Source organism: Bubalus bubalis, chromosome 1 (genome assembly GCF_019923935.1).
Source record: "Bubalus bubalis isolate 160015118507 breed Murrah chromosome 1, NDDB_SH_1, whole genome shotgun sequence".
Classification (NCBI taxonomy): domain Eukaryota; kingdom Metazoa; phylum Chordata; class Mammalia; order Artiodactyla; family Bovidae; genus Bubalus; species Bubalus bubalis.
In genome coordinates, this window is record NC_059157.1 from 158443916 (window position 1) to 158471333 (window position 27418).

At 40.5% G+C, this 27418-nt stretch overlaps 1 protein-coding gene across 6 annotated transcripts in view; it reads right to left on the bottom strand.

The window, feature by feature from the left end:
• Nucleotides 1-27418, bottom strand: part of ARHGEF26 (Rho guanine nucleotide exchange factor 26) — a 138966-nt gene that overhangs the window by 51811 nt on the left and 59737 nt on the right. For 4 of the 6 annotated variants that reach the window (XM_044945634.2, XM_006041535.4, XM_044945637.2 and 1 more), the window contains 3 exons: nt 12957-13109; nt 10140-10269; nt 6663-6737 (listed from right to left, as the gene is read on the bottom strand). In XM_044945634.2, coding sequence (XP_044801569.2) covers nt 6663-6737; nt 10140-10269; nt 12957-13109 — 358 coding nt within the window. The remainder of the gene's footprint in view (nt 1-6662; nt 6738-10139; nt 10270-12956; nt 13110-27418) is intronic. The other 2 variants (XM_044945642.2, XM_044945648.2) reach the window with 2 other exon arrangements.

Sequence of the window (27418 nt, forward strand, 5' to 3'; positions counted from 1 at the left end):
AGAGGATGAGGTGGTTAAATACCATCACCAACTCAATGGACATGAATTTGAGCAACCTCCAGCAGATAATGGAGGACAGAAGAGCCTGGCGTGATGCAGTCCATGGGGTGGAAAAGAGTTGAACATGACTCAGTGACTGAACAACAACAATTGGCTACTGGCTTCTGCACTGGGTAGTGCAACTCTACAAGTGTTTTCAGTATCATTTGAGCAAGAAATTGCACCTCGGTTCTTGTGCTGGGAAGTTGCCAGCCCTGAGAAGATCACAGCTCTAGAATTTTTCATTAGAAAATGGCCTCGGACTTGCTCATGTACTTATGTAGTGTATTCTCTTGATCAATGTTCCTCTTCCTCAAAGTACAAGGATAAATGTTAATTTTATACTCTTCAGGTGGGAAATGGTGGCAAACTGATAATGAAAAATTTTCCAAAAGGTAAAAAAAATAAAAAATAAAATGAGTGGGGGGACAATTCCTTTATCCCATTTTAAAATGAAAGGGAAAATGGAAAATAAATTCATCATCTTTATTTCCTAAACTTTCAAATATCAAGCTCATCAGCCACCACTTCTGAAGGCATATTAAAAACAAAAACATTCCCCAAGCATCTCAAGCAATGGTATCCTCAGTGGACTCTGTTTAGTGACTATTTTAAGGGACAAGCACTAATTAGGATATGTGTGCTCTCGTATTTTCCGTAAAATCAGCTTCTGCATATTGAAACTGTGCCTTCCTTCAACATCTGTCAAAGCTTTATTAAGTTTAGTTCACTAAATTTTTTGCTTTAGGCAAAACTTATGTGGGGAAAAAACCTCAATCTCTTTAATGAAGTATAAATAAAAACAAAATATTTTCAATTTGTCAAATTCACAAAGATGAAAAGAATATTAGACGCTGGGGAGTGTGGAGAAAGATAAGATACTTAGAAATACTTCCGGTTGTCATGGACACAGGGACAATTTTTCTTACAGGTACTTGGGGGCCCTTAAAACATACCAAGCTTTCCTCCCCAATAAACCCACTTCTGGAAACTTTACAACAGAAATCATTGGAGGAGCACAGCATTTATGCAAGGCCATGCAGCACTATTTACAGCAGTAAATGAAATGGGCACCGCATGAATCCATGTTTAAATGTACATTTACATTCACTGGAAGCACACACCATAAAATGACAACAGTCATTACCTTCAACAAGAGTACTAATACATTTTGTTTTCTCTTATTTCAAACTTTCAAATTTTCTGTAATGGGCACTTACTACTTTTAAAAATGTACCTTTGTAAACTTTACATACATTCTTTCAGAGCAATACTTAAAGAGTGAAAACAAAACAACAAAACATTAATTCCTCCCTGCCACACTCCTGTCTCTTCACCATCAGCAACCACAGTTGAAAGTTTCAGTGTGATTCTAAATACTATTTCTGACACACATATGTATATAAACGCATTTTATCATCTAGATGTCATTATGCTATTTGTTCTGTTCTGCAACTTCATGTTCTTCACTTAACAATACAGCTTAGAGATCTTTTCATGTTAACAGATATCTACCTCTTTGTAAACAGCTGAAGCAGTAAGTTACAGGAAAAGATTCAGGAGGACTTGGCTCTTCTGCCACTAGCAGAAGAGCTTAGAACTTAATACTATCTCCAAATAGAAGTAGAATTTTTATGAGGTATGAAGTAAAGCAGTTATCCTCTTTCTGTGGGAGAGTAAATAGAAGACAACAGCAGGGGAGATTTCACTGGCATCAGAAACCATCTCTTAACCACCATTCCTTAGACACAGACAGCTCTGCACCAGCTGAACTATCAGGCTCCCAGGAAATTTCCCTCCTCGCAGCTTCACCTCCCGCACAGGAGCAGAAAATCAGAAAGTACATACATGTTTCACTTAATAGAAACATCTTGTTTTGGGGTTGTTTGACTAAGTTAATAAGTCTCTCCAAATGCCCCAATTCCGAAAAATTGTCACCATCATTTCATCAATCAGATCAGATCAGTCGCTCAGTTGTGTCTGACTCTTTGTGACCCCATGAATCCCAGCACGCCAGGCCTCCCTGTCCATCACCAACTCCCGGAGTTCACCCAGACTCACGTCCATCGAGTCAGTGATGCCATCCAGCCATCTCATCCTCTGTCGTCCCCTTCTCCTCCTGCCCCCAATCCCTCCCAGCATCAGAGTCTTTTCCAATGAGTCAACTCTTCACATGAGGTGGCCAAAGTACTGGAGTTTCAGCTTTAGCATCATTCCTTCCAAAGAAATCCCAGGGCTGATCTCCTTCAGAATGGACTGGTTGGATCTCCTTGCAGTCCAAGGGACTCTCGAGAGTCTTCCCCAACACCACAGTTCAAAAGCATCAATTCTTTGGCACTCAGCCTTCTTCACAGTCCAACTCTCACATCCATACATGACCACAAGTAAAACCATAGCCTTGACTAGACGAACTTTTGTTGGCAAAGTAATGTCTCTGCTTTTCAATATGCTATCTAGGTTGGTCATAACTTTCCTTCCAAGGAGTAAGTGTCTTTTAATTTCATGGCTGCAGTCACCATCTGTAGTGATTTTGGAGCCCAGAAAAATAAAGTCTGACACTGTTTCCACTGTTTCCCCATCTATTTCCCATGAAGTGGTGGGACCGGATGCCATGATCTTCGTTTTCTGGATGTTGAGCTTTAAGCCAACTTTTTCACTCTCCACTTTCACTTTCATCAAGAGGCTTTTGTGTTCCTCTTCACTTTCTGCCATAAGGGTGGTGTCATCTGCATATCATGAACAATTTCACTGAAGTATTATTTGCACTAGGCAAATACATTTCATTAGCATTTTAATCACCAAAAAACATATTACTCATTTTTTCCCAAGAATGAATAACTATTTAGAGAGACTTGCCCAAGGGCCTTAGGTGGAATCTGCTTCTAAAAAATTTGGGCCTCAACACACAAAATTTCACTGTAAAATAAGTGCTGGGAACTCTCAGTTTCTCTCATTTCAGAAAGAGCAAGCAAGTGAAAGTCTGCATTTTTATTTCAAACCATAAACGCTCTATGTGCACAATCTTTTTGTTAAGAATACTGACATTGTTTTCCCATCTATAAAAACTCATTGGTAACTTGCACAAATGAAAAAGAAGATGAATCCTTGAGTTGGCGGTACTGATGACCTCAGTTTCCTACAGCACTTAGAGACTGAGGTTATAATCCTGATGTTCATGACTCCTACGCAAGAGAGAAAAATGCTGTCCTACAGAAAACACTTGCTTAGGCCACTCGAACAGCAATTCTTCACAGAGGGTCTTTCGTATAGTAAGTATCAAGGTAGTGCATGCTTAGTTGCTTCCGTCGTGTCTGACTCTGTGCGATCCACAGACTGTAGCCCACCAGCTCCTCTGTCTATGGGATTCTCCAGGCAAGAATACTGGAGTGGGTTCTCATGCTCTCTTCCAGGGGATCTTCCCAACCCAGGAATCAAACCCACGTTTGTTAAGTCTCTTGCATTGGCAGGCAGATTCTTTACCACTACCGTCACGTGGGAAGCCCTGTGTCAAGGTAAGGCAATTAATTTTTGCCAGCCTGCCCTAAAAGCACCAGTGCCAAATCAAGTGAAACAGAGATGCCTAAAGGAACATAGCAGTCTACTCAAACTGGGACGTAAAGTCTCGAAAAAATTAGGTATCGTTCCTAATTCAATTCAATCACTACTACCTTCCTCCTTTTTCTGTGCGAATTTTTTTTCCAGCTTCTTAGTTACAACCAAACAGAATCTGACAATCTCTTTCATATCCAAGACTCAACTTCTCCATGTAGCTTCTCCTAAAGATGCCCCCATCCACTACAGGATTTGGGGTCCTGGAGGAGAAACCCACAGGCAGTAGGACCATAGGCAACTTCATACCTGTCAGGCTAAGTTTCTTCACTTAGTGTTTTGCAAAGTGGGATATGTGTATGTCCTTCTCTGATGGAGCAAGAGATGCATTCAAGTGGTTGGCAGATCACTATGGTTTAAATGTTCACATCCTCCCAAAATACATATTGAAATCTTAACTTCCAAAGATGATGGTATTAGGAAGTGGGGACCTTTGGGAGTTGCTCAGAAGTCACGGGATAGAGCCCGCATAAATGGGATTGTGCTTTATACAAGAGGCCCCAAAGAGCCGCCTTGATCCCTTCTGCCTTGTCAAGGCTACCAGAAGTCTCCAACCTGGCTGGAAGAGGGATCCCAGCCAACTCTGCTTGTTCCCTGATCTTAGACTTCCAGCCTCCAGAACAGAGAAAGAAATTTGCTGTTTATAAGCCAATCAGTCTGTGGTACTTTGTTCTAGCAGCCCAAAAGGGCTACGACACAGATAAACTAATTTTTAGTATAAAAATGTGTTAGAAAAATGAACAACTAGCTTATAAAACTCATGATTTTGTAGTAATTATTGGCAAGGATGAGGATACATAAAGTGGAGTCAGTTTAAAGTTGACTGAGGGACTTCCCTGGTGGTCCAGTGGTGGAGTCTTTCTTTGACTTCCAAAGCATGGGGTACAGGTTCAATCCTTGGTCAGGGAACTAAGATCCCACAAGCCTTGGGGTCAAGAACCCCAAACATAAAAAAGAAGCAATAATGTAACAAATTCAATAAAGACTTTAAAAATGGTCCACATCAAAATATTTTAAAAATAAAGTTGCAACAATAAAATTCAACATAAAGTTCAATTGATAAAATGGATTGAAAGAAACAGTGCTTCATAGTCAAGTATCACAAAGATGCACAAAACTCGAGGCAGCTTAGAGATGCTTAGGATGCTTCTGTGATCATGAGCTTTGCTCTCCTGGGTCTAGCTCATCTCATATCCTCACTGATTCTCAAACCTTCAGCTGCTTTTTCTCAGCGAACTATTTCTATTAGCATTTAAACATACCCACAATTTTCTAATCTTTAAACAAAAGACCCTCCCCTCACTTCCCTTTCAACTACAGCTTCTCTTTCAACTCATTTTACCCTCACAGCCCAGTGGTTGAAACAGCTACACTCACCATGCTTCAATCTGGCTTCCACACCTACCCTGCAAGGACACAACTCACCTGATAATAAATACACCCAGTGAACACATCGATCATTATCTCACTTTGTCTTTCCAGAGCAGCCAAGGGGGCTGCCCTTCCTTCCACCAAATTACATGCCATTTGCCAGACCATTAGAGGGCTTCCCTGATAGCTCAGTTGGTAAAGAATCTGCCTGCAATGCAGGAGACCCCAATTTAATTCCTGGATCAGGAAGATCCACTGGAGAAGGGACAGGCTACCCACTCCAGTATTCTTGGGCTTCCCTTGTGGCTCAGCTGGTAAAGAATCTGCCTGCAATGTGGGAGACCTGGGTTTGATCCCTGGGTTGGGAAGATGCCCTGGAGAAGGGAAAGGCTACCCACTCCAGAATTTTGGCCTGGAGAATTCCATGGACTGTATAGTCCATGGGGTCTCAAAGAGTTGGACATGACTGAGCAACTTTCACTTTCTACTTTAGTACTTCTGTTGTTTTTCAAGTTTCCTCTGCTGTTTCCTTTTCCCTACGGCATTCTTCATGGCTGAACCTCAACACTCTTCTTACTCTACACACTCTTGGGTACTTTTCATCTACTTTCCCAGCTTCAAAAATCATCCCCGTACTGATGATCCACAAACCCATGTCTCCAGTTCAAGTCTCTCCACTGAGCTCCTGACTTGGATATTCTATAGGAATCCCACTCAATTCCAACACACCCACAATGGAATCGTCAGCTTCTCCCTATGCTCATACTATGGAAATAAGAGTATCCATCTAGTTACCCAAGACAGGGACGATTTTCCTTGGCTCATGTCCATAAATATACCCACCCAAGTCATCTCCACGCCTACCTCCCCAATGTTGTAGGCTTGCTTCTTTGCCTTCTAGTATCATATCAGTATAGTCTCCAGTCATCTGTAACCTAAGCAACTATAAAGGCTTCATCACTGGGGCCCATTCTTACTGTCAACTTCACAGCACATGAATCTGTAGCTTCCACAGCATCCTAGGATAAGGTTCACAATTCCTTAACATGGATCCTCTGTGCTCTCTCTCCTGGACTGGGCTCTAGTCACACGAAGAACATTCTAGTTCAAATTCTACAAACAAGTCTTTGGGTCTTTGCATGTTCCTGAAACACCCTCTCCAGTCCCTGGCTCAAAGCTGCTCTTGCTCCAGGTTTCAGCTTCAACATTTCTATGTTCTTCCTCTCATGTCACTCACCATCCTTTATTATAACTCTTATTTCATGTCTGCCTTCCCCTTTATACAGCACATTCCATGAGGGCAGTAACCACACATGTCTTACTCATCCTCACATTTTCAGGCGCTGGCACTGTCCCTGGCACTGTAGTGGATATGCAATAAATATTTCTTGAATGAGAGAATGAAAAAACAGCTATTCAGACACCAAAAGAAAATGAGATCTCTAAAGGCCCTTAAGACTGTCTGAAATAGTAAAAATACCAATTTCATTTGAGTGTAGAAAACATAACTTTGTTTTTCAACTACTTAAAGAATGGTGCACAAATGGCTGTGAGAATCAACCAGTTTTTAGCATCAAATCCAGACAGGTTCTCTTTGGAGAGATCTGAGTGTTTTACTGTCTGATAAGCTACTCAACAGTTACCTTGCTCACTTCCTTTAAGGCTCTTTTGCAGACTTCATATTTCGGAGAATCCTTAGGAGTCTTTTGACAGATAGTCTGCAGTGAAATAAAAGAAGAACAAAATCAGCTGATTTATTCTTTTAAGTAAAATAAAACCAAGGTCCTGCCATATACTCTTACTCATAGCAAACTTAACAATGCTGAACACAATACTATGGATGAATATAAAGATGACATTAAAAAAAAAAAAAAGGAAATAGTCTTTAAAAGCATAGGATCCATGTTCATCCAGAGGATGATTTAATAAGAGGATAGACTTCAGAGGTGGGTGAATCTGGTTTCAAATTCTAGATCTGCTCCTTATGAGCTATTCGACCTTGGGCAAGTCACCTTCCCTTATAAGCTTCTATAAGCCTAAGTTTTCTCATCTGTAAAATTGGGATAAAGCCACCTATAAAGCCACAAGGCTGTTAAAAAAGTTAAATGATAATGCATGGAAAGTTCTTTATGAATAACCTGCACACAGTAGGTTTTCAATTAATGACAAAATTACTTCAATGATCCCTGTTACCATCATCATTATTAGAGGTTATTATATTTGCAGATGATATAATGTGAATAAAAAGGTCAAGAAAAAATGGCTGCTGGGTTTTTTCTTGATATGCTTATACTGCAATTTTTGTGATGGTAAAATTGAGTTCAAAAAACATCAACTGAAGATATACTGAATTATATATAACTTCTGAAACTAGATCCGTTCAAAGCCAACAAAACCATTTCAATTGTTAAAAATGTTAACCTCAATTAACAAGTTTAACTAAATCTCCAAATGAAGTAAAATCAAAGAGATCTTGTTTTAAGTACATTTAGATTCTTCCCAGGTGGCCAGATTCTCACACATGGACAAAAGATCAGGGCAACTGGCATCTAGCAGAAGCAGAAGATACCAGAAACTAGCAAACCACTGAACCTTACATGCAGAGGAACACCAAGCCAATGAATCTGGAAGTCAGGTGTCAGGAATATTATGTGTGATATGTAAGAAGTACAGACTGGACCGCTGGTGGTTTTATATTAATGTACTCAAATTTTTTTTGACTATGACACCACTGTAAGAAATACTTTTACACTGCAACTAGTACACATGCACACAAAATGAAAGTTTTTTATGAAATAATATTTAATCACATTATGAACAATGTATATATCATATACTGTGTGTTCTACTCTATATTCATTTTCTAAAAACACTACTCATGTTCCAAAAGTCAACTTCATGACCCACTAATGAGTACAAAAGCAGTTTGAAAAATATTAGTTTTTATTTCTGGGAGCAGGCCACAGTTTCTTTTGTACACTTCAGTTTTATAAATCTTACACACACTAGGAAGTCATTCTTCTAAGAATGACTACAGCTTAATCTACAATCTCAAAAGAGTCTCTGACCCCAAAAAGTATCATTTCTTTTTAGACTGTGTGATAGACATGATAAATATTGATACAAAAAATCAGAGCTGGATTTGCAAAACTGCAAGTTTCCCAATATTTACAAGGAGAGAAGTCCCTAAATCACACAAGATGGACAAGGATGGGTGTAAAGGTCACAGACTAGTAGACTGAGGTGGCCCGGGAGAGCAGCAGGTGCTGTGAATTCTGAAGACAGCTGAACCTCCTCAACACTGTGCGGCTGGGCCAAGAAAGTGACCATAATCCCACCTTTTTACTAGTTTCTAAATTTCAGTGCTTCTTTGAATTTATAATGGAATAGAGAAAATGGAATTTATTTTGTAATCTTAGACAATCATAATTTTTGCTATATTTTTATCCTGTATTTTGACTTATAAAAAGCAAGCATGTCAAAACTGACATTATATTATCATCCAAATTCAAAGCAGAACTATGCCAAGATATTTTAACTCGATCAAAAAGATACTTTTTGAACTATCATATGATCCAGCAATCCCACTCTTGGGCATATACACGGAAAAAACAAAAACTCTAATTCAAAAAGATACATGCAACCTGATATTCATAGCAGCACTGTTTACAATAGCTAAGACATGGAAGCAGCCCAAATGACCATCAACAGACAACTGATTTAAGATGTGGTACGTATATGTAATGGAGTATTAGCCATAAAAAGGATGAAATAATGCCATTTGCAGCAACATGAATAGACCTAGGGATTATCATACGAAGTGAAGTAAGTCTGACAGAGAAAGATAAATATTATATGATATCACATATGTGGAATCCAAAAAACAATACAAACGAATCTAAAGATAAAAGAAAAAACTCACAGACACAGAAAACAAACTTAAAGTTACCAAAGGGGAAAGGAAAGCAGGGGAGGGATAAATTAGGAGTTTGGGATTAACAGATACAAACTACTACACATAAAATAGATAAGGAACAAGGAGTTACTGTATAACAAAGTAAATATCCTATAATAACCTATAATAAAAATAATCTGAAAAAATATATACATATAGTATATCTGAACCACTTTGCTATACACCTGAAACTAACACAATATCATATATCAACTACAGTTCAATTTTATTTTTAAAAAAAGGCATTTGTTGGCACACTAGCTGGATGGGAGTCACGTCAGGGCACCCCATTCTCTTGTGGCTGCCACTGTGGTTTCAGCCCAGCCAGCGTGCGGCCATCCTGGGCCACTGCCTGGCTGTCCTCCCAGCTGTGCTTCCTACCAGTCTGTCTCTGCTCTTCCCGCAGTCACGTCCTGCACTACTCAAAAGCAAATAGCATTTCTTCATGAATGCTCCCTACAATAAGATCAGATGTCTGGATTTTCCTCACTCATTCTGAGCAATGCAAACTAGGGCAGGTGTATGCCTTGTGATGCTGAAGAGACTCCTTCCCGTGTGAAATGGGAGCACTTCAGCAGCTTGGGGCAGCCCAGGTGGCACTAGCAGTAAACAAGCTGTCTCCCAATGCAAGAAGAGATGTGGGTTCAGTCCCTGGGTTGGCAAGATCCCCTGGAGGAGGGCATGGCAGCCCACTCCAGTATTATTGCCTGGAGAATCTCATGAACAGAGGAGCCTGGTGGGCTACAGTCCGTGGGGTTGCAAAGAGTCGAACGTGACTGAAGCAACTGGGCACACACACAGCAGCTCGGAACATGACCCAACAGAGGAAACTGAGGCCCAAAGAGATGAATGACGTGCCGAAGGCCTCATGCCTGGTGTTTCAGACGCAAAGGAATTCAGGACTCCTGACTTCAAGAAGTCAATATTCTTCCCATTTCAAAAAATGTTAAGTGAGGGTTGTAATCTAACTTCTTTAGAGTGAACACACAAGCCTAAATTGAAGAGCTTCCCATGTGGGACTTTCTAACCAAAGAGCAACTTCTCACTGAATTGGGAACTTTTATAGAAGGGATATAATTTAAGCAGAAGAAGAATAATTTTCTTAATCAGATTTGTTGCAGCAACAGTTATCCACAGAGGAAAAAGACACCAGGTCACATCTTACATCCATCAGCAGGGGAAGGCGGGTCACCCTCTGCATGGGAAGAATGAGAAACGAGATCATGGGTAGGTTCCTACAGTCTTCATGGGACTCGATTCGGGACAAAACTTCCTTGAAAGATGGGTTGGTGGCTCTGAGGGGAAAAAAAGAGACAAAACTTCAAAGTATTTCCTCTTTAAGAAGCAAGTCAAAATGTATTACAAAACACTGTGGTAAACTTATAGATTATCAATGATTTTTCAATATATAAACAACATAAACACATAATTTCATAGGTGGACATGGATGGCTTGATTGCCTTTTACAGTCAAGACTGAACATAAGTTTAAGGCAGTAATAAGAATAATAAGATGAAAATATAGGTGCCAGAAATTTTTAGAAGTAGAAAGTAAACAAATGAAGAAACAGTGGTATCATAATGGTGAATATATACATTAAAAATTAGTATACATACTACATCTCATATCTGATCATCTACAAACATTTCACTAAAAAGATGACACATATGCTTTAAACCACATCTCTAGCCTGAGATAATAATCTAAGAAAGAAATCTCAGGATTCACTTACTAGGAGGCTTTTGGACTTTTCCAAAGCTTCTGAGACAGAAAACCTTCTGACTATGTCAGCCAGAATATCCTTCCTCTCCCAGGGACATTAGAACAGGGACAACACTGTCACATTTCTATGGAATTTAGCAAAATACACGACATAAAGGATCTCATGTGGCACCATCCATATAACTTTGAAGGGGATTCCAGTAAGAATGTGGAGTCTCAGCAAGGTCCCCAGCTTGCCAAATAAAAGACCTAGCATTCGGTGTAGACAGAAGTCCAACCAAGGTCTTCTGACTTTCAGTGGGTCCCTGACACAGCATCTCTTGTTCTGTCATCTCACTTCACTCTAAGGGTAGCTGTGTGGAGTTACAGTGTGACCTGTGAAGGGGAGGTGGAGGAGGGGTTGGCCCCAGATTCTGTGATCCCCTGGAGAGGGGAGGGGGAGGCCAAGAAGCAGGGTAACGGCGATTGAAACCTTTTTTCAAAAAAATATGCTTTGAAACTTTGGTTCAAGGCTGCTAGAAAGAAATCAGGAAATACCCAGAACAGCAAGTTAAAAGAAAGTACTCAGAAATGTTATAATTTCTTTTTCTTAAACTGAGGAGTTAAGTTTCCTGCTAACTTTGAAAAAAAATTTTAGGAAATTAAAAAAGAATCAAATTTTAAGCCAGTTGCATATTTAAATCACTTCTGCTACCTCCAAAGATTCTGAGGAAACCACCCAGTCTAGGATGGACCCCGGGCATAGTTTGTTTGCTGGTTTTCAGATTCCAAAGTGCAGGTAAAGCTCAAAGTCACAGCCCAAATGTAAATTTACATTCTGAAAACACTACTAATTTCCATGTGAAAGCTCAAATGATGATGTCATTGAGCTAATTTAAATAAAACCTCTATTTTTCAAGAGTTACATAAAGTACAGCAGTACTTATTCAAGTTTTTTGTTTTGTTTTGTTTTTTAATCTTGCAAAACAAAACTTAATTTAGCTCTAATTCCAGGCTTTGGCTTTTACACGTGTCACTTGGATTTTCCAACAGTTAAAGAGTAACGTTTACATCGCAATTCCCATGGTGGATGAGGGCATCAGGTAACCTCTGGAGACATTCCTGGTTATCAAGGCTGAGGTGAGGCTGTGCTACCAGCAGCTGATGGACAGGAGCCTGGGGTGCTACAATGTATAGAACAGTCTCCACAACCAAGACTAATCTAGAACAAAATGCCCCGCAGTGCAGACAAACCCTACTTTGTGCTAATAACCTCATTTAGGGCTGGCAGCTGTGGGTTTTCCTCCCTGCCTGTACAAGATTTTAAGGAGGATGTGGAGGGGGAATGGGGCGTCATCAGCCCTTCTCACCCACGTGGGGGCTGTTTCTCTAAGTGACCATGAGGTAATCATCATCATAGGGTCTCTCACATTGTCTAGAGACTGGCCAGCGTGCCACGCTTCGGTTGTAAACACCACAGCTCACAGAAGGAAAATAACAGCCAGTCAGCCCCCAAACTGAGTTTACAGCGATGTCCAACTGTACTGCCAGACACGGAGCTCCTTGTGATAAACAAGCTCCGGCCCCAATAAAGCAATACAGACATTGCTGAACCACTGCTGAATGCTTTTCAGACTAGAGATGGCATATTCATCACACCAAAACTCTCAGTAACCTAAATAATAGAAAGGGAAAAGGTGTGTGTGGAAATTTAAGGTTTACTTCTTTTTCATTTCACAATTAGAGCCTTTAAGAACTTACAAAAAAAAAAAAAAAAAACCTTCCTTCAGCCCATCCTTGTTCTCCTCACACCTAACCACCCAGAGGGAAAAGATGAGTGATTCCCATAAACAACTAAATACAGAGTTGTCATTCGAATGGGGGAAGATTAGAATACTAGAGGACACTTTGGCTCCTAGGCACTAGTTCAAGAACTATACCTTGGCCTCAGGCAAACTATTTAATGACCAGATAACAGCTTAGAGAACAACCTTCTCACCATTTAGAAAGATGATCACCGATCATCATTACCCTCCCCCACCCCACGACCCAGTCTTGCAGGAATTTAAAAAAAAAAAAAAAAAACAAGGAAAAAATCAACAAGCTATAATTTCAGAAGAACTTTAAAGAAAATTCTCCACAACTGGGTTTTTCTAATCTAACACCCCTGCCCAAAAGCACTTCTCTTCCCAAAAGACATTTAAGAGATCAAATAATTTCAATCAACGTGACCCAATTAAAACATGATTAGATCATTAAAGCAACATTCAATACTGCTTACAACAATTTTTGCAGTGTCCGCTGTTGGTAGACTTCATTTGTGCAGTATTTCACATATGGGTCAAATGTGGATGTTGTGTGCTTTTCCACAATGTCACTTATATCTTCTATGAAGATATTATTCTGATGCCTTGCTTCCAACTCTGTAAAGAATCTAAAAAAAAAGAAAAGCATTTACACTGCCTTCCATATGCTTTAATAGACAACAGATTATCCTCATGAAATGTTATTATACAGGGTTTGAAAATACCAGAAGTACATGGTACCAAAAAATTACAAGAAAAAACTATAAAACAGTCTAAATTTAATCTATCATCAGTTAAGTTCAGTTCAGTCGCTCAGTCGCGTCCGCATGCGACCCCATGAATTGCAGCACGCCAGGCCTCCCTGTCCATCACCAACTCCCGGATTCCACCCAAACCCATGTCCATCGAGTCGGTGATGCCATCCAGCCATCTCATCCTCTGTCGTCCCCTTCTCCTCCTGCCCCCCATCCCTCCCAGCATCAGAGTCTTTTCCAATGAGACAACTCTTCGCATGAGGTGGCCAAAGTACTGGAGTTTCAGCTTTAGCATCATTCCTTCCAAAGAAATCCCAGGACTGATCTCCTTCAGAATGGACTGGTTGGATCTCCTTGCAGTCCAAGGGACTCTCAAGAGTCTTCTCCAACATCACAGTTCAAAAGCATCAATTCTTCAGCATTCAGCTTTCTTCACAGTCCAACTTTCACATCCATACATGACCAATGGAAAAACCATAGCCTTGACTAGATGGACCTTTGTTGGCAAAGTAATGTCTCTGCTTTTCAATATGCTATCTAGGTTGGTCATAACTTTCCTTCCAAGGAGTAAGTGTCTTTTAATTTCATGGCCACAATCACCATCTGCAGTGATTTTGGAGCCCAGAAAAATAAAGTCTGACACTGTTTCCACTGTTTCCCCATCTATTTCCCATGAAGTGATGGGACCGGATGCTATGATCTTCGTTTTCTAAATGTTGAACCTTAAGCCAACTTTTTCACTCTCCTCTTTCATTTTCATCAAGAGGCTTTTGAGTTCCTCTTCACTTTCTGCCTTAAGGGTGGTGTCATCTGAATATCTGAGGTTATTGATATTTCTCCTGGCAATCTTGATTCCAGCTTGTGCTTCTTCCAGCCCAGCGTTTCTCATTAACATCTTATTCCTTCATATGAAAGTGAAAGTGTTAGTCACTCAGTCGTTTTGGATTCTTTGTGACCCTATGGACTGTAGTCCACCAGGCTCCTCTGTCTATGGATTCTCCAGGCAAGAACGCTGGAGTGGGTTGCCATTTCCTTCCCCAACCCAGGGATCAAACTCAGGTCTCCCACATTGCAGGCAGATTCTCTACCATCTGAGCCACTGGTGAAGCCCATTACTTCATATGGTTAGCTTAAAACATTGATAGTCCAGGACATTTCTGTGCTTTCAGGTATATTTTGGAATGTACAGATTTCACTATTTTTTCAAGAATTCCCCAGATACTTGGGGACGGGGTACAGCATTAATCCTTACATATATTATTGTATTGAAAAGCATATGAGCAAAATACCTAAATAAGTGCCTAAAAACAAGTCTGAAACAAACCTAATTCTATGGGGCCTTTCTCTCCAAATAAAAATAATCATATCATTTACATCTAATTAATACATGACATTTAAATGACTTTGTAAATGATTTAGATTGCAATTTAGAGTTGCCTTGTGTGTTGTGTGCACTCACACACACCTATATTGTGTCTAGCCCAGTCAAAATTAAATTTCAGATAAACAATGAATAATTGTTTAATACAACTATGTGCCAAATACTGCACAGGACATCTTGGGTGTCTTGTATTTCTTTTGTCAACCTTATATTGGATCCAATTTTAACAAAGTATCAAATCAGCTATTTGAAATGGAGTGTTCTTCCTCTGGCCCACAGACCAGCAGCATTGGTACCACTTAAGAGCTTATCTAAAATGCAGAATTTCACCCCTCACCTCTCCCAGTCTGAACCTGCACTTTATCAAGACTGCCTGATAGTCTGAATGCACACTAAAAACTGAGAACTTCCCTAGAGCACACTTACTGACCACATTCAGAGCAGCAGGCAAATCTATCAAAAATAACTATCACACAGAGACTAAAGGGTTTTCTTAAGAGGGTGAAATCAACAATAATGTCTAATGTTGACTCTATAATATTAGTACAAAGGAAGGTTAGTTTTGGTATTTAGCACGTCATTGCTCCTTACCAGTTTGTTGGGTGGACTCCATAATATAAAATTCAAGACAGACAGTGAATGAGACAACAGAAATTTATACAAGATTGTTAATAATAAATATGGGCTAACATTTTCTTACATTTATATCTCAGTTCTTTTCAAAGAAAATCCTGGCACTCAGAAACAAAACAATTATGACATTAAAGATCTTATTTTTATAAGGGTTGGGAAGATCCCCTGGAAGAGGAAATGGCAACTCACTCTAGTATTTCTGCCATGAACAGAAGAGCCTGGTGGGCTACAGTCCATGGGGTTGCAAAGAGTCAGACACGGCCAAGTGACTGAGCATGAACGCATATTGACACATACATTAAACTCATTTTAATACAAATTGTATTAGCTTGTCATCATTATCTATTCTACTTTTATTTATTTATTTTTTGACTGCACCACACAGCTTGTGGGATTTTAGCTTCCCAATCAGGACTATGCTGAGAAAGTGAAGAGAAAGTGCCGAGTCTTACCCACTATACCACCAAGGAATTACCTTTACTCAATTTTTAAAAGTCTCCAAAGGAGCTTATGAAACAAAGAAATGTATTTTAACTTCTTAGAAGAATTAACATTTATATTCTGGGAAAGCACCTACATGTTTATTACCTTTAAAAAGGACTCAGGAAAATAGTCAATATGGCTCCTATCCACATGACCTCATCATCCAAACTCCTTGTTTAAAGAGCAAGAGGAGCAACTAAAAGCACCCTGTGCTAGACTATTCAGCCTTTCTTCCAATGGGATCAGGCTGAATACGCAGTGTCCCTCAGGATTAGCAGGTCAGAAGAACAGACAGCCCGTCAGAAGAACACATCTGTGTTTCAAAACTCAGTCAGTGACTTCATGTCACTTTGTCACGCTGAGTTTATTCAACATTCAAATAAAATACCAAACCCTCTCTAAAAGGTTTCAGAATTTTAAAAATATCCAACTCCAAACCCTAAACAAACAAAAACCATGTTACTTCCTATTTAGACTAGTCCCTCACTTCAAGAAATCTGTGATCTATTAAGGCGGTAAGAATGATAAATATAAATGATACAGGAAAACAACATGCTTATATATAACTAACTACATGTTGAAACATACATGCATAAGAGTGCTGGTGGCAGTATCTTTTTAAAAAATTACACAAGCTATATATCTTTTATTCTAGTAAAATATATATTACATAAATGTTGTCATTTAAACCATTTTCAATGGCTTCAATTACTGTCACAGTATTGTGCAACCATCATCACTATTTCCAAAATACTTTCCTTTCCCCAAACAGAAACGCTGTACCCATAAAGCAACAACTCCCCATTCCCCCCTCTCCTCAGCCCCTGATACCTGATAACCTCTTATCTGCTATCGATCTCTGGGAATTTGCCTATTCTAGATATTTCATATGAGTGGAATCACACAACTTTTTCTCTAGCTTATTTCACTTAGTATTGTGTCTCCTAGGTTCATTCATATTGAGGCGTGTATCAGAACTTTTTCTTCTTTATGGCTGAATAATATTCCATTGTAGGTACTTATTATAATTTGTTTATAATATGAACAGGTTGTTTCTACCTTTTAGCTACTGTGAATAATGCTTCTGTCAACATACCCATCTGGGTATCTGTGTGAGTGGCGGTTTTCAGTTCTCTGGGATATATATCTACAAGTTGAATTTCAACCTTGCTGACTCTGCTACTAATAGTATATACCAAGAAATGATAGTATAATAACAAGAATCAATACAGAAGAAGCTGAGTTAGATGCCAAGGAGAGGTTATTTCATTAAATGAAGGTTGAGTAAGAAATAAACGATAGAAATGGTACAGACCTAACATAAGCAGAAGATATTAAGAAAAGGTGGCAAGAATACACAGAAGAACTATCCAAACAAGATCTTAACTTCCCAGATAATTATGATGGTGTGATCACTCACCTAGAGCCAGACATCCTGAAGCCCGAAGTCAAGTGGGCTTGAGGAAGCATCACTATGAACAAAGCTAGTAGAGGTGATAGAATTTCAGTTGAGCTATTTCAAGTCCTAAAAGATGATGCTGTGAAAGTGCTGCACTCAATATGCCAGCAAATTTGTAAAACTCAGCAGTGGCCACGGGACTGGAAAAGGTCAGTTTTCATTCCAATCCCAAAGAAAGGCAATGCCAAAGAATGTTCAAACTATCGTACAATCACTTTCATCTCACACACTAGCAAAGTAATGCTCAAAATTCTCCAAGCCAGGCTTCGACAGTACATGAACTGTGAACTTCCAATTGCTAAAGTTGGATTTAGAAAAGGCAGAGGAACCAGAGATCATCTTGCCAACATCTGTTGGATCATAGAAAAAGCAAGAGAGTTCCAGCAAAAAATCAACTTCTGCTTTATTGATTTCACCAAAGCCTTTGGTTATGTGGATCACAACAAACTGGAAAATTCTTAATGAGATGGGAATACCAGACTACCTTACCTGCCTCCTGAGAAATCTGCATGCAGGTCAAGAAGCAACAGTTAGAACCAGACATGGAACAACGAACTGGCTGCAAATTGGGAAAGGAGTACGTCAAGCCTGTATATTGTCATCCTGCTTATTTAACTTATATGCACAGTACATCATGAGAAACGCTGGGCTGGATGAAGCACAAGCTGGAATCAAGACTGCTGGGAGAAAGATCAACAACCTCAGATATGCAGATGACATCACTATTATGGGAGAAAGTGAAGAGGAACTGAAGAGCTTCTTGATGAAAGTGAAAGAGGTGAGTGAAAAAGCTGGCTTAAAACTCAACATTCAGAAAACTAAGATCATGGCATCTGGTCCCATCACTTCATGGCAAATAGATGGGGAGACAATGGAATCAGTGACAGACTATATTTTTGGGCTCCAAAATCACTGAAGATGGTGAGTGCAGCCATGAAATTAAAAGACACTTGCTCCTTGTAAGAAAAGCTATGACCAACTTAGACAGCATATTAAAAAGCAGAGACATTACTTTGCTGACAAAGGTCCATCTAGTCAAAGCTATGGTTTTTCCAGTAGTCATGTATGGATGCGAGAGTTGAACCATAAAGAAGGCTGAGCACCAAAGACTTGATGCTTTTGAACTGTGATGTTGGAGAAGACTGTTGAGAGTCCCTTGGACTGCAAGGAGATCAAATCAGTCAATCCTCAAGGAAATCAGTCCTGCATATTCATTGGAAGGACTGATGGCTAAAGCTGAAGCTCCAATACTTTGGCCACCTGATGCAAAGAACTGACTCTGATGCTGGCAAAGACTGAAGGCAGGAAGAGAAGGGAACGACAGAGGATGAGATGGTGGGATGGCATCACCGACTCAATGGACATGAGTCTGAGCAAGCTCCGGGAGTTGGTTATCGACAAGGAAGCCTGGCATGCTGCAGTCCATGGTGTGGCAAAGGGTCAGACACAACTAAGTGACTGAACTTAACTGAGTAAGAAATGGTTCTTTACCTCCTGATGCTCAGAGGCGAGTGGCCCATGGGAGGCAGGGAGCCAATCACTTGCAATTCGAGACCTATGACAGGGCCATGCAGTGGCGACAGTGTAGGGCAGGGCACCTGGAGGCCCGAGGTGAGGAAAGGCGTGAGGGGCCATCACTGATGAGGACGGTAATGCAGGAGGCCAGGGGACAGAGCAGCTGCAGCAGCACACGATGTGGGCAAAGACACGAATCTCCTTCAGAAAGACTGCGGGGTTAGCAGGGCGAGATGTCAACCACAGGAGGAGCAGGAGCAGGAATGGGAGTGGCAAAGCAAGTGGGCCTGGGCTAGACTGCAAAAGTCTGACTGTCTACTGAGGAGCTTGAACTTAATCTATGGACAAAGAGAACCTGCTGGAGTTGTTGAAGCCAATAAATCATCCCGTTGGACAGAGACAACTGACACAGAAGTGGGGAAGCCCATCTGCAGGCCAGTGAGACACTAACCTAGGCAAGTAACAATAAAGCCTGCAGGGGAAATCAAAAGGAGAGGACACATTAGGGTAACAGTTTGGAGGGAAAGTTAATACAATGGAGAAACTCATTAGATAGAAGAGTCAAGGAAGACACTGCGGTTTCTGCTCAAAGTTTCCAGCTGGGCAATAAGTTGGGTCATTAAGCCACCCATGAAGACAGGAACTTAGAAGCAAGAGGGAGAGGCGAGAAAAACGCAGTTTAATTTTCCCTGAAAATATACATCTGTGAGAATTCAGAGCCACAGGAATTCTAGGTAGTATGTAACCAGGACTAGTTCATTTTTAGCTGGTTTTCATATAAATGCAAACTATTTGTAATTTCTTTTAGCTCCAAGTGTCCTTTAAGAAAATGTTCAAAGAAAATTGAAAAAATAAGAAACCATTCATAAGATCATTATCATGTAAATCTAAGAAATATCTCAGAGGCAAAGATCTCTTCCAATTTCTTGTCTTCAGCTAACTGTTACAGTCGGAAAGAATGCAACTATATGACCAAAAACAACAGTAACTTGGCTTTTCCCAATGAAAAGGGAAATTCATCTATCACTCTTGAAAGTTTGCCAAAGTACAAGATTAAAAACAAAGCACTAATGAAATATCTGTTTACGCTACTTATTTTGATACAATATAAACGAAGCCACCCATCTTTTATTTTGACATAAGCATAATTAAGACATAATTCAAAGCCTTCTATGTTCAATTCTCTATTGGTTATTTTGGGCAAATTTGCATATTTCACTAAATGAGCTGAGCTACCAACAGGCCAAGAAAGTATTACTAAAGAATGAGGTATTATTTCAATAACCGAGAATGCTGGAGATCCAAATGAAATCTGAAGCAAAAATAAAAGCATTCTGATTCCCTGGGTGAAATCTGAATGGAGTCTGTGAAGCAATCTGGCTTACTTGAAGAACAACTTTTTAATGGAAATCTATTTCAGCCCAATGAATTTTTTTTTCCTGGCACAATACCTTCATTATTTCTTCTTTGTAGCAGTACCAAGATGATCATGTTTTACAACCGATCATGTTACACAACCTTTCATTTTTTTTTTCCAACCAAAATTTTAATGTCATCACTAACATCTAGACTTTGAGAAACCTCTGATGGACCAGGAAAGGCCTCTTGGAAGCACTGCCTCTTAACCAGATGCCCCAGTTAACCCTGTCTGACTCTTGACTAACCATCACCAGCATCCGGTAGCTTTGAATTCTCGCAGATGTGTCTTTTCAGCATCTGTTTCACCTCTTTAAAGGGAAATTAAACTGCTTCTTGCTTTTTCTCCCTCTATCTAATCACATCCATACTTCACAGGAGGGCTGCAAATGATTGCAGCCCCTCCAGGAGAGCTCCTTGGCTGTGCAGAGAAAAGGTCGGGGCCACCAAGAAACACCAGGCCAGTCTCCCAGGAGGTGGGGACTTCAAGATGAGAATCACATGGTCACGTCTGAGGAGCCTGCTCGAGGCCTGTAGCCTCTCCTCTAATATTTCCTATAACTACAAGGACTGCATATTCTTTAGGCCTTTCATGGTTGCTTTATCAAATGATGGTTTTAACTGTAGCACTGCATTTTCAGGGAAAAAGCAAAGTCAACAGGGAAGTAGCCGCTTCTGACACACTCAGTACATATACTTTTGTGAGCATCATTTTCTCCCTTCTGTAGTAGGTGGAAAAGACCTACCATATGAGGGTAAATGTTGCCAGACCACAACTAACAGCCTCTTCAAATTCAACTGGTAATGTCATTGGCATGTCAGGGATGAGTAATCTTGAGAGATCTTTGGAGACAGTATATCCACTCATCTACAGAGGAGAGTAAAATTTATTTAATACAGACAACAAATCTGGCTTCAACTGTCAGCCAACAAAATCTCCTCCCATGTGTTTAGCACAGGATGACATGCTTTGATGGATGTCAAGTAGCCAACAATTGATAACCATGAACACCACTCACTGTGCAAGTCCAGCGCTTCCCACACACTGCCTCATCTAACTTAACCCTCAAGTTGACTTTATGACTGCCAATGAACCCATTTTACAGATAAGAAAACCAAGGCTAAGAGAACTTAAGTCAAAACTCTAAACAACAAGCTTCCATTTGAATGCAGAGCCTTTCTGAGTCCAGAGCCTGCTTGAACTACTTCACCTACTGCCTCTGCTCACAAGTACCCACTGCTCTGTTACTACTGGCCAGTCCTCAATCCGAATACCCAGCAAGAAGGCTGACAGCTGGACCTTAAAGAGGAAATACATTACTTTCTAAGAATGACTACCGAATTGTCTCAACAAATGATTTACACACATCTACAGAGTAAAGACTTTCACAGTGGATTTATGCCGTGGCAAGAGGTGCAAGACAGCAGAGGAGCTGACCGTCTCCCTAGATGCTGCCTCCAGGAGGGTGGCAGCCAGTGATGTGTTCTGGCCCTGGTCCACAGAGTAAGAGCAGATATTAGTTTAGGGGTGGCTGGTGAAACCCTCTGGGAGTCATTCCTTGCCACCCCGCCCCATTCCCTGTTACCTTCCCCTTTGCCCAACTCATCCTTCAAGTCTCAGATTCACTTTCACCCCCTCCAGGAAGCTTTCCCTGACCCTTCTGAGTTGGGTTAGGTCCCCTTATTTTATGTCTTAATAAACCTCTATGCTTTTCTTTTGGTGTGTCTACTATGACTGTAATTAATTATATAATGATTTTGTTTACCTTTATCTCTTTTAGCAAGGGGGCTAGAGGACAGAAGTCATGTCTGTTTTGTTCAACACTCTATACTTGGGGCCTGGCCATAGGACTTGAAGTATAAAAGACAATTAAATAACTGATGGATGAATAAATCTAATTTGTGTTTTAAACAGTAAATATGAAGATGGAATCCATTCAAGGAATTTTGTTCTAATGCTATTTATATGACACCTACAAAGAAGTCACTCTCTACCTTGATCTGTGCTGTGTCGTGCTTAGTTGCTCAGTTGTGTTTGACTCTCTGTGACCTCGTGCACTATAGCCCACCAGGCTCCTCTGTCCATTGGGATTCTCCAGGCAAGAACACAGGAATGGGCTGCCATGCCCTCCTCCAGAGGATCTTCCCAACCCAGGGATCAAACCCAGGTCTGCCACATTGCAGGCAGATTCTTTACCCTCTGAGCCACCAGGGAAGCCCCTACCTTGCTTTATTCACTGGTAAATATATATTAATATTTACTGACCACAAACTGAGTTCCCAGAGTTATTCTTATTCTAGGCACAGTGAAGGTTTCAATGAAGACACCATCTCCCAGCACAAACTTTTACAATCCTGTCAAGTATGGTCAGCACTTCCTAGGTGGCTCAGTGGTAAGGAACCCACCTGCCAATGCAAGAGATGAGGGTTCACTCCCCGGGTCAGGAAGATCCCCTGCAGAAGGAAAAGGCAACCCACTCTAGTATTTCTAGAATTTCTAGAAATTTCTAGTATTTCTAGAATTTCTGTCCTGGGAAATTCCATGGACAGAGGAGCCTGGTGGGCTAGTCTGTAGCTCACCAGGCTCCTCTGTCCATGGGGTTCTCCAGGAAAGAATACTGAAGTGGGTTGCCATGCCCTCCTCCAGGGGATATTCCTGACCTAGGAACTGAACCTGTGTCTCTTAGGCTACAGTCCACGGGGCTGCAAGAAAGACAGATTTAGAGACTACATAACACGTATGATCACTAAGATGAGATGCAGTTTAGCCCAAGTTTCTTCAGTGCCAGCTGCCCTTACTGAAAACCTTGCCAGACTGGCTCCAGCTTCACCAATTTAGGGAGGATTCCGGGCGACTAAGAAGCTCTGCAGTGAGTGCTCAGGCTGAGGAAGCAGAGAGCAGGGCTCTGGTTATGATCAGCGCTGCCTTGTGCCTTTCTGAGAATGGCATCCTTTCAAGGTACTTTTCCTTCATTAATATGCATGTGCCTAGCAAACTCAAATCATTCCTGGATACCTTCCTCCCTTGGATGAGCTGACAATCTAAGTGGCTGTTGTATAGCACTGGAGAGGGTCATATTCATGTACGCCAGAGGCATGTAACATACCAGGAAGGTTTCACATGTCTAAATTGCTATTATATAATAAAAAATATCTTCACTAAACAAAGAAATATTCCAGATAAGTAGCAGCAAACTATGTGCTCCTGGAAATACTTTCCTAACAGATCAACAAGAGAACATTCTGTACTCCACCAAAATGAATTTCTACTCTGCTGAGGATAAGTGAAATTTGAGGCTTATTTGTTTGCATCTGCTGGGGGTTTTGGGGTCTTTTATTTTTTTGGTTTTTTGGTGGTGGTCACGTTGACATTAAAGCAATTTCTTTTAATACAATAGACTGGAGAGCAAACTCATGGCAAGAATACCACCACTAACCCACAGCAGGCATCATTAACAGATTATGGTGCTCTGCCCATATGCAGAAGCTGTACTCAAGGGAGCCATTATCAGTCAATTAAAATAAATGATGAACATGATGAAGTTCACCTATGAATCCTTCACTGGACTCACTGATGGGAAATCTGTTAATTCAACAGAAATAGAGGGCTGTTGCTGCTCAGTAAGAATACCCTACGTCCTGATCTGGAAATGGCCTCGCAGGGTTTCCTCCCCAGCAGACTATACATCTTTTCCCATTCCATTTTAGTGTTTTGTGAAACTTTCTCTCTGGATTGATAATAAAGGGATAAGGGCTGAATCAGAAGTGTTTTAGGAATGCGAGAGAAAAAAAAAAATTCTCAACAAAGATGTCCATAACTTCCATCCTGAGAGCGACTGTTTAATCCTGAAAATCTCTAGGATGGATTTTGTTAAAAGATTCTTATCATCTTATCAAAACCTTTTAAATCAACCTGGACCTAGGACAGAGGTGATGGAGGTGAGAGAGATAAACAAAGGGTTTTTTTCTTATCCTTAACACCACACAACACAGAGCCTAGAGGTTTAAATCCAGCTCCCCACAGATGCCTTCAGTCCAGGGCATCCAGCAAATCTCAAAGATGAAAGGCGGAACTGGGGGCTGGGGAAGGGATGGGAGGGAGCGAACACAGAACCAAGTGCTCCCAACACTTCCCTGCATCAGTTAAGGCTCCTGCTTGCTTAGTTCTTTCTCTCACTGATCACAGACAAGCTAGAGGGAAAAGAAACAGGACCAAACAAATAGTAAAAAATACTATTTTTAAATTTCTTGAAATTTTAATACCATTAGAACAAGTTTTTACTTAAAAATGAGAATTTAAAGTATTTCTCATATGAATCTGCTTCACAGAAGCTGGAGGAAAGGGGTCTCGTTCCCATGGCAACCTTCTGCATACTCGATTCTTTTCTTTCAGCACTACTCATGAATTCACTCACATTTTAACTTCACTCAGAATGAAGATAACGCTCTAATGAATGACAGGAAGCATTTGCCAGAACTCTTCTCAAAACACCCTGAGAAGAAGCTTTGTGTAGGCATAGGCCTGGGATGCTTGGGCTATGATGGACAGTTTTGCAGTTTTTAATTATGGTTTTTAAAAATCTGAACACAACTGTACATTTCTATCTGAAAGAAAATCATACCCCCTCCCTACAATTTTATATATAACTGTGAAGACCGAATATGCCTGGCTCATCACTGGATTTCCAGGACCTAACAAAGAATGAGGACTCCATCGCTCTGCTGTGCCCCCGAAACCATCACAACACTGTTAATCAACTATTCTTCAATATAAAATAAAAAGTTTTTAAGAAAAAGAAACCTTTAATTTATTATACAATTATTTCAGATGTGGAGGTGAGAATGGAGGTGAAATTCGCCTACTGTTTTCAATCTGCTGGCCTAACCAGAAACACTGTTAGCTTATCTTGAAATTTATTTTGATTACAGAATTGAAGGTTACTCATATACAATAAACTTCAAGTGTGTTCAGTTCAGTTCAGTTCAGTCACTCAGTCATGTCCGACTCTTTGCAACCCCATGAATTGCAGCACGCCAGGCCTCCCTGTCCATCACCAACTCCTGGAGTTCACACAAACTCAAGTGTGTTACACACTGTAAATAAAGGGAAAAAAAATCATGATTGTTTATTTTTCATGGCTGACCTGATTGCAAACTTTTATTTAGTGTTGTTCTTGAACATTGTTTCCTTGTGATGAATAAAGATTTGGGGCTAATTTAAAGAAAAAAAAAAAGAATGAAGACTTGATAACTGAATTGATTGAATCAACACTAGGTTCCTATTATTCATCCTTGCCCCACTGTTAAAGTGCTGACTTCCAAGGAGAGGAGCAGTGGGTGACAATATGAAACAAGTATCTCCCAGGAACATGAGTTAATAACTTCAGACGTGAGTTAAATTATCAGGGTCCTCACAAGGCGGGTGGGCAGGGCCGAATGGCCCTAACGCTGGCAAGCAAGGCAGGTGTGTGTTTGTGCTCCTGACACAGCATGCAAGACACGGGGTGTGTAACTCAAGAACAGTTTTGCTAATCCACTGCCTGGCCAAAATTCTTTGAAAACTCCAAACCTAGAAAAAATTTATGACTTTCGGAGGGACTGTTTCCTTTTATTAGATGACAGTTACATAACCAATTCCATGACCCTTTCCCCTTGGCCACCTGGAAGGGTGTTTTTGCATTTAACCCTCACTTGAGCTAGCAGCTCTAGCAGGAGAGCTGGCTGGGCACACTGGCTACCCTTGTCCTCGCCCTGTTCCCCATTTCCCACTCAAACAGATGGACTGTGTACATGTCATCCACTGCTGGTAGTCTTGAGCCTTTGGTGGATGCAGTTGGAGGATAAAATATTAATCATGAACAAATAAGCCAGGAAAATGTGGATGCTTGGGTGTGCTTGGAAATAGCATCAAGAATAAATTTATAGAACGTTTGAACAATATCAAGTAAAACAATAACATCTTTTCATGCTGAAGCTCCCTTTCCTATTGTGAACTGATCATTCTTGAATAAAATGAACACAGAGAAGGACATGTTTGCCTTCAGACACTCTATCCAGATGCTTTTTAGGTAGGGCCCTCGGTATTTCAAGTCAGAATTTAACCCACAAGGAAGAGTAACATTTCAATAAGCCCCAAAGCTTTGCATCTTCACTTCTCTTTATTAAATATGCTCCCAAAAGTTGTCTTCCTAAAGGGAAGCAATGCTTTCTATAGTTCCCATCAGTTTCAGCAGAAAGAAAAAGGAACCAGGACACAGAATTTTGAAAAACTCTAGCAGCTGGTTTCCTAAGCCATAATATCCTAAGAAAAAGGATGCCTGTCTGAACGAGGGAAACAGAATTCCATGTCTTTGCTGATATTTTTCAAACCTGCTCCAGTTTATCGGCAGCTGGCTCCAGTCAGGCCCTTTCTCACACAACCCTCTCATTCACCTTTCATCGTGGATTTTTTAAATACTTTCTTTTTAGATGGCTATTAGCACTGGCCAGCAAAGTAGCCAAAGAATATGATCTACAGGGTAAACAAGTTCTTAACCTGGTCTTAAGTGGATTTGCGATGATGATAAATTTGTTCCTGCATTTATTAAAATGGAAGGAAACGAGTACAGAAGACTGGTCAACCATTAGCCCTGCAACATGCAGAAATCAGCTCAAGACCAGTGGCAACACAGGGAAGCCAGAAACCACAAGGAAGAGGGGAACAGATGCTACGGCCCAATGGCAGGGGAGCATGAAGACATGAAAAGAGAAAATGTGCAAATATTAAACCTCCTCAATACCAAAGACCAGATTTTTCACTTTCTCTTTTTCTCAGTCTTTACACTTTTCTCCAACATTAGCTGTATGTGATCTCTTATCTCATGAGTATTAGATAACAGTATCTATAAATAAATACACTTCCAGCTGAAGTCTGTTTTGCACTGTACTACTATATAGCAAGCCTATCATGTACCATTCCATCATACCTCCAGAAGATGGATGCAGGGTACTGGTTACAAGTGCAGGCTCTTACAAGACCCAGATGGCCTGGGTTCAAATCCCGACCTGTCTTCTGCTAGCCTTGTAGCCTGAGGCTACTTAATGTCTCCATGGCCTATTTCCTCATTCATAAAGTGGGAATAATAATGGTATGACCTCATGTGGTTCTCACGATGACTTAATGAATTAAAACAAGTGGCCAGAATGTGGTCTGGCATGAGGTATGTGCTCGTTAACATTAATTATTACTCAAGTGCAATAAAATTCCTTTCCCTCCCATGTGAATTTACACAATTCACATGTCTTTTAAATGAAGCC